General features: G+C 42.1%; 1 protein-coding gene across 1 annotated transcript in view; it reads right to left on the bottom strand.

Moving 5' to 3' along the window:
* Positions 1-6,540, bottom strand: part of mettl16 (methyltransferase 16, N6-methyladenosin) — a 50,918-nt gene extending 44,378 nt beyond the window's left edge. Inside the window, exons 1-2 of the mRNA XM_007900710.2 lie at positions 6,398-6,540; positions 2,056-2,184 (exon numbers count right to left, since the gene is read on the bottom strand). Coding sequence (XP_007898901.1) covers positions 2,056-2,183 — 128 coding nt within the window. The 5' untranslated portion in view covers position 2,184; positions 6,398-6,540. The remainder of the gene's footprint in view (positions 1-2,055; positions 2,185-6,397) is intronic.
* Between the last annotated feature and the right edge of the window lie 2,181 nt (positions 6,541-8,721).

Here is an 8,721-nt window from a genome sequence, read left to right on the forward strand (position 1 = left end):
TTGGTAGGCTATTTGACTATTTGACTGGCTATTTGTATGTGTGTTGTGTATTTGTGTATATGTGTGTGTTTATATGTGCGTGTGTGTGCGCACGCCCGCGTGGTCGGACATTAGAGATAATATCCTCATCCAACATTTACATAATTCCACTTTCCAGCAAGCATCACAAGACAGAAACGCAGACATTACTAGATAGCAATTGTAAGTGAAGACCCTGGCTGATCTTTCACCTCTCACCTGCTGCACCATTGAAAGACCAGGATTTGAACCAGGAATCTACCTGATCTATGTGACTATGTTAAACAGATATTTGGTGGGTCAGGGTGTCAAATATGAGGCAAGGGCAGGTAACCGGACTTGAGTTATAGATCAGCCATGTTCTTATAAAATGGCGGAACAGGCTTGAGGGGTTGATTAGCCTGTTTCTATGTGGACTCCTGTAGCTCAGTGGTTAGAGCACTCGCTTTGCAAGCGAGAGACCTGAGTTCAATCCCAGGCAGAGGGCGAAACCTTGGACAAGTTTCCTTACTCCACACAGAGCCTAATAATAATCCCTCCAAAACCAGAAACAATAGTAAATTGGTCATTTTCAATCTACGACTGTTTGTGGGACATTGCTGTGTGCAATTAATTGGCTGCCGCGTTCGCCCACAAATATACAGTCAATTCACTTTACAGTGTGTTCTGTGAAGCGCTTTGGGACGTCCTCCCAACGTGAAAAGCGCTATATCAAATGCAAGGATTATTATTATTTATGACTCAGAACTCCTCGCATTTACATACGGGATACGCACTGAAACAAAGAAGCAGCATTGTATCCACTGCAATACTACTTGTTTCCTCTTCCAAACCATATGGAGTCTGATAATAATAATTCTTGCATTTGATATAGCGCCTCATCACATCTTTGAGACATCTCAAAGTGCTTCACAGAGTATACTGTAAAGTGAATTGACTGCATACCTTGTGGGCGAAACGCAACAACCAACAAACAACAGCAGTGTCCCCCAAACAGTTGTGGTTTGAGTGACCAAATTATTATTGTTTTACTTAGAAATTGACAAAATTATGATCATACATTATGCTCTCGACAACATTGTGAAGTGAACTGACTGGGTGGAGTTACAAATCCCTACAGTACAAGGGAGGTAAATTAACATTGTATATAAGCATTAAACTGGGCTCCTTTGGCAATCCTGTGAATTCTAGTGTAAACAATTAATCTCAGTCAGTGTCAGTGCTATGTCCCAGCCTAATGATACAAATTAGCACTTAAGGCTTCAACAAGTTTTAAATCATGAAAAATAGATAATATCCCTATAGGATTCGTCAACTCTTAAAGCAGTACTGAGGGGGAGAACCATCTTACACATAAATGAAAGGAAACCAGTGCGCAAATTATAAATTGTTTACATTGATCAATATTTTAAATTATTGATTTTAAGAAGCACAATGCAAACTTTTGGATTAAAGCTGATAAAGCAGCTAGCAAAGCTTTTCCAAGATTTTATTTTGCACGGGCTCTGCACCCAAGTTTGTCCAATATTTAGAGGCCAGTCACATGAGAATCTCAACCAGTCTTCTACTTGAGCTGTCAGACATAATTGAAGTATCTCACAAATTGAAGAGCGAGAAAACAAAATCAGCAAACACAAAGATGACACAACAGAAATAATTAATACTGAGAACCACTACTTTACTGCTGGAGTTGAGCAATAAATTATAGTTGAGAACAATGATTTTAAAGGGTATAGTGATCCTTTTTTCAAACTATGAACTTGATGTTACAGTATTTAGCTTTATTTCATGAAAGATCCTGGAACCTATGATTCAGTTATATAATGCCCTCCCTTATAGCCCTTAGTTCTGGCAACAGAACAATCTTTTATTTTACAACATAGTCTTACAAAAGAAGTAGCCACATTGAAAAAAGAGGAAAAAAAATCAGCCCACTAAGGAATAAATTCAACCTGAGAACACATCCGTCACGCCAGCAAGTACAGCAAATATTTAATGGCATATTTTGTCAAACATTAAAACATGTATTAAACTTACCTGACTTTTCCAGCCAAGTTTGTATGTATGTGTTGCTTGAATTCCAGGTATTTTGAAGCCAAGTATGCAAAATCCGGAGGCTTATCTTTGTATCTGTTCCTTGGATGCATAGATTTGTTGAGAGCCATCCTAATAATAAAGAAAAGCCAGAATGTGAAAACTCCAAAATAAGAATGGAGAAACGTGCAATTGACCAGTGTGAAAATAACTGCATAACGTTATGCAGAACTCATCAATAAGTTGCGGACTGCAGTATTTGTAAGGATCACTGGAGAACAATAATTCTGTTTTCTTTGCTTCTCTCTAATGGTCTTCAACTTCTGACAGCTGAACAATAAATGCACTGTTATCAGAGCTGCCAAGTTAAATAATAAAACAATCCAACACAAGGTAAGATTTCCAAGTGTTATGCTGTTGTTTAAGCACTTAAGAATGCAGCCGCGATTGCATCAGGGTCCACCTACCCCGTTTATGCATTTTCTTTACCCTTCTTTCTCTCTTCACCACACACCCCAACCAATCCATCCATCCACACTGAAAGTGAGGGGAGGGAAAGCAAGAAGTAGATAGAGGCAACATATTAAAGAACAAAACTGGTATCTGCAATAAAGAGCCCAGTCTACAGCAATGAAGCAGGAACTGTAGTAGTTTCTACAATTCTATTATGCTGACGGTCCACTTTTTGGATATACTATGTCAGACCAGTGAATGTTACTACATTCATAGTAACATTTCAGTGCTTCAGTCTCAATGTCAAAACCTGTCACAAATGCTTTAACGTGTTGTGAATATCACTGTCATTTTCTCAGAGATCTGGAGACAACCAATTTGTGATTGGCAACACTCCATCCCTTGGGGAAGGCTACGTGCAAGATCTGGCTGTTTCATAAACTCCCTTCTACACAATTATTCGCTCCTCTCCCAAAGGTTATGCCTCTCTCTGATGTACTGGTTCATGATTGTCAGTCCACTCTCCACTCAGCTGAGCCTGACCCAACATCTACAGTTTCCAGCATAAATCACTCATTAGATTAATCCTTATTTAATTTCATTATAGAGAAAACACAAGCTGTAGAATCTGCTTTGGTTAATTTATAAATGCAGTCACTATACTATACAATAAAATCCTGTGAATCAGTGATGTTTTGATGATGTGATAGGGTGCTATATAAAATGCAAGGATTATTAGTATTTATATACAGTACTATTAAATATTATTGAATTGGTTACCGTACAAACATTTGTGAGCTTAACAGCTTTTCGGTCTGTATGATTCAATACTACACCACACATTGCATTTAGTCAATGAGATCTTGAGACACCATTCTCTGTTTGTATGATTTTACTGCGGTCTTTTGAAGATGTATTGCGTTAGTGAATTAGAGGAAAAATATCACATGGGAAGGGTGCAACTGGAGTTGGAGTAGGTGGAGAGAATTGAGAAGTCTGCAGATTCCATTGAAAGGAATGGGGAGTTCTGGTCAATTTCCATTGCACAAACAGGGAGATCACATCTTTTCCCACCCAAGAAGGCATACTTTCTCCTAAAGCCTTTCTTCCAAAGTCAATGTTGCTCTGTACTGACAGTAGGAGGAGCAGAATACCACAGGTCAACTTGCTCTGTGTTTTCACAATTCTGCAGGTGAATGCCACACCCATTCACTAATAATAATAATAATCCTTGCATTTGATATAGCGCTTTTCACGTCGGGAGGACCTCCCAAAGCGCTTCACAGAACACACTTTAAAGTGAATTGACTGTATATTTGTGGGCGAACGCGGCAGCCAATTGCGCACAGCAATGTCCCACAAACAGTCATAGGTTGAAAATGACCAATTTATTATTTTTTGTTTTTTGGGGGGTTTTTTTGGTTTAGTAAGACTGCGTCTTACTAGCAGCTCAGCAGGAATCGGCTCACATCCATCAAGTGAAAAAAACAGGTAATTAACAATCAGTAGAGTGACTAAATATGAGCATGTTCAGAACACCTTCCCTTGCTTAAAGGGCGATATTTCATTTAAAAAACCACAATGATGCACAACAAAGTCAGTTTTGTGAAACAATCTTACATTATGACACAAAATGCAGTGTTCATTTAAACCAATGAATTCAGTGCTCAATGCAGGTGTGCACAACACTTTAATGTTCCCGCTCAATATAAGAATTTTAAAAAAGGATGCAATAATGAGCTATGGAACTTAATATCCTGCATCAGCGAACATTATTTCCCCCAAAACACATTAAAAATAGTAAGGTACTTTTACACCACGTTTTGGCTGATGTGGTAATGCCTCCAGAATTCCACATGGAATTTTGATAAACATAAGTACTTGATTCTGCAAAATCTATCAAACATATACAGAAAAACACAGAGAAAAGATATTTTGCTCTGCCAAATCATATTCCACTCCAAGATAATCTTGGAGGTCAAGGAAAACCCAGGCTCCTCTTCTCCACCATAACTGGCTCCTCCGGCCACCCTCTCATGCTTTGCCCATCCTCTTCTCCAACTCCAACTCCGAGGAGATGCTGGACTTCCTCAAGACCAAAATCGAGGGGATCCGCTCGGCTGCCTCTGCTCTTCCAACCACTCCATCCTCCCCCACCACCTCTCCTCTCACCTCAACCTTCACAGTTCTATCCTTGACCGGTTCAAATCCTACCTTTCCCACGGCCTCCACTTTGTCTCCACAATCGGCTTCTCCTCTAACCACCGCATGGTCTCATGCAGCGGTCCTCAGGGCTCTGTCCTCTTCAATATCGACATGCTCCCTCTTGGCGATATCATCCGCAGACATGGGGTCAATTTCCACATGTATGCAGATGATACCGAACTCTATCTCTGCCTCCACCCTCGACTTCAGGATTACTGCTGTCCTGACGGAATGTCTGTCAGACAGTAAGTCCTTGATGAGAGTTAATTTTCTCCAGTTGAACTTCAGCAAGAATGAGGCCCTCCTGATTGGCTCCCGTCAGCACCTCCACACCTCAGGCGCTGGCAGTATCACCATCCAGGGACGCACCGTCCACCTCATTGAGCTAGACCAGAACCTTGACGTCTTGTTTGTCCCTCAACTGTCCTTTCTACCCCACATCCGTGCCATTCTGCCTTCCCCACCTCCGCAACATCTCCTGGCTCCGCCACTGCCTCGCCCCTCAGGCCGAGACCCTCATCCATGCATTTGTCACATCTAGGCTCGACTACCCCAACTCCCTGTCTGTCGGCTTTCCCAACTGTTCCCTCCACAGCTGCAGATCATCCAGAACTCTGCAGCTCGTGTACTCATCCGCACCAGGTTCCATGACCCTATCACCCCCATCCTCGCCCTGCTTCACTGGCTCCCCATCCCCCAGAAGATAATCCTTCTCCTCATCTTCAAAGCCCTCCAGGGCCTTGCTCCTTCCTATCTCGGTGACCTGCTAACGCAATATCGGCCCGTCCGCTCCCTCCGCTCAGCGGGCTTCGGCCTGCTCCACGTCCCCCGCCGACCCACCATCTGCGGTGGGTCTTCAGCCTCTCTACCCCCACCTTCTGGAATTCTATCCGCAGTCCCTTTACTTGCTCCTTCCCTTGCCTCCTTGAAGACACGTCTCAAGACCCTCCTCTTCGACTGGCCTTCGGCCACCCTCCTACCACTTGGTGACATTTGTTCTTGTTAATAATGGAATGAGCAATAGATGCCCAGGCAAGTTTGATTACAGTATTTGTTTTATTAAAGTTCAATTAATCATAACCCTCGCCCAAATGACTATTCATTTCTACGATTTGTTCATGAACAATCGCGCTCCCCTTGACAAGCTGACCCTGCATAATAATTCAGGCTACATTCAGCCACTGTCAAGTTTTCCTCCCTCCTGATAGCTGCACTTCAAGGCATCCCTGCACCTTGTTCCTCCTTCAATAACTTTCTTCAGCGACTGCTGTAGTTTAATACCGTGCCTTGATTCCCAACACTTAACCATAAGAAGCACAGTGCAAACCCAAGGGCATAAATGGGGTTCAGACTCCGGAGCAGGTGAATGAATCACCACGACCTTAGATCCCCACAAAGGAACAACTCCGAAATGACAGGTCAGGGGCGAGAGCACTGAGAGTGTATTTCGAAACAGGAGTGTCACATTCAAGACTTTGGTGTACGCTCGTTAGCATTTCACTCAGAAAGGTATTCCTCAACACACATCCCGATTTAACGCTGTCGTGATTTTATTCAGATGGGGGTAAAGTGTTGTTTGGAAACTCATCCCTCCCCACCCCCACCCACCCCTCAAAGAGAGACCCTCCTCTGGCTAAAGGGTGTCGTTTCACGGACTTGTGCGAACTATTATAAGCAACGTCGGTACCTTGCCGAGGCGGCGGCTCTGGTATTGAAGCGCGGTCCTGCTCCTCCGCCCGCTCTCCGGGGCCTTGTCCTCTCTGTGTCAGTCCCAGGCCGCCGCCATTCCGGGCGCCGCGCACCAAGGCTGTCCTCCCCTCTGACCCGGAAAGACTCACTCGCGCACGCGCAGCTCTCTCCCCGCAGACGCCTCCTGTGTGTCAGTGGAAGAGCTGCCGACGTTCGGGAGATTCTTCACTGATCATTTCTTATAATTTTTTTTTAATCATTTTATTGTGACTGAACCATTTGTGCTTCACCCACAAAGTACACAGTCGCTACAAATTACGGTGTGTTCCGTGAAGCGCTTTGAGACGTCTCGACGATGTGATGAGGCGCTGTATAAAATGCAAGGATTATTACTGCGTCCGACAAGAGTGGCACATTGTCGAACCCATTCTGAAGATGGATTGCCTCTTACGGTTCTAAACATGTATGGCGCTGTGTTTATCTGGCACAGACAGAGGTGATACTTTTCCAGTTTGTCCCTGATCTCTTTTTTCAAGAGAAATTGTGTTCAAGCTAAACACTTATATCTTTTTATCCCTCTCATTAAGGTAATAGAATAGACTTCACTGGATTCAGTTCAACAGAAGCTGACAGGCCTCAGCCTAGTGACTATTATGCAAGTATGAACCTAGACATTGTGTGCTGGTTGACGATTCAACCACTGGGACAGTTTAGGATAGGCTGAACTGTCCACACCCAGGTTGAACTACCAATGGTGGGAAGGAATGAGGAATGCACAATAATGCAAGGGTTACTGAGGCCAACGGCATGTTATTGTTACCCTGGATATATTTAGGCAAAGACTAGAGATCTTTCAGATCTGTATTGTTATTACCCTCTAAGCAATGGCTTTAGTAACTGAGCCATCAATTTGAAGTTAGTCTATCACCCTAAATGTTTGTTAGAGAGAATAAATTGTTCACTCTGTACTTCATTTGGACATGGACTGCACTACGTAAGTAGATGTCACTTCAGAATTATGTTTGTGTGCTTAGGATACTTTCTCACAGTGATACATAAGCACATTCCACATTGATTTTTTGCAGTACAGTTTTACTATGTTCATGTTTGCATGAAGCAAAACATTTCTACAACATTTGTATTGAATGCAAAAACTGATGCAACAAATATCTTGTAATATACATGCAATCTGGCTGTTTGGAAGGTTCACTATCAGGTGACAAAGGTTACTAAAAGCACACACCTCAATGATTTTGCTGCACACGAATTAACTGCTGCAATTATGCAATCACTAATTTCAAGGTGGAGAAATCTAAAGTACTTCACATGGGCACAAAATATCATGGAAGGGACTTATTATTTGAATGGAAGAAAAATAATATGTATGGAAAATGAAAAAGACCTAACGTTCCTGATTGACAATAAATTGAAGCTCTCCCAACAATGCTCTGTGTCAGTGAGTAAAGCAAACTAGATGTTGGAATGCATCAAAAGATCAATAGCAAGCCGAAATAGAGGGTAATCCTGCCACTGTATAAATCATTGGTGAGACCATACTTAAAGCATTGTGTATAGTTCTGGTCGCCGCAGTATAAAAAGGATATTTGAGAAATCGAGAAGATATAGAGGAGGACAACCAAAATGATTGAGGGAATGGAAGAACTGGACTATGAGGTGTAAATTGCTGGAAAAGAGAGGATTGAGAAGCGACATGATTGCTGTCTTTAAGATTCTAAAGTTGCTAAACAATATAGATCATGACAGGCTGTTTCAACTTGTCCAGAATAGTAAAATCAGTGGCCTGCGATTGAAAGGGGGGGGGAGGTAAATTCAGAACGAATCTACGCAAACACTATTTCAGTGAGCGAATAGTGAACCTGTGGAACAGGCTCCCTAGGGAGACCATTGAAGCAGGAAGTGTTGATTCTTTTTAACACAGATTAGATAGTTTTAGGAAATAACATTATGGGATACAGTACATAGGCAGTTTAGGACATATGTGCATGCAACTGCCAGGAAGGTATAAGGCAAACTAGATGGACCTTGGTCTTTTTTCACCTAGCATTTCTTATGTAATGTAAAATCTAGTCCTTTTATAGCTTGTCTCAGCATTACCACTAATCAATCATTAATCACTACAACTGATAACAAAATTACAAAGATCACCTTTATGCAAAACACTTGTATAAAAGAATTTGAAGATTCCTTACATTTTTTCCAATCGGGTGAAATTATTTAGAAAGACTAAAGTGGGTTCATGTTGGTCTCACCTAGGAGACCCCAGGTTAGAATATCAACTGCAGTTCATAAAATGGAATGTTG

The sequence above is a fragment of the Callorhinchus milii genome, unplaced genomic scaffold (assembly GCF_018977255.1).
Source record: "Callorhinchus milii isolate IMCB2004 unplaced genomic scaffold, IMCB_Cmil_1.0 Scaffold10, whole genome shotgun sequence".
NCBI lineage: Eukaryota > Metazoa > Chordata > Chondrichthyes > Chimaeriformes > Callorhinchidae > Callorhinchus > Callorhinchus milii.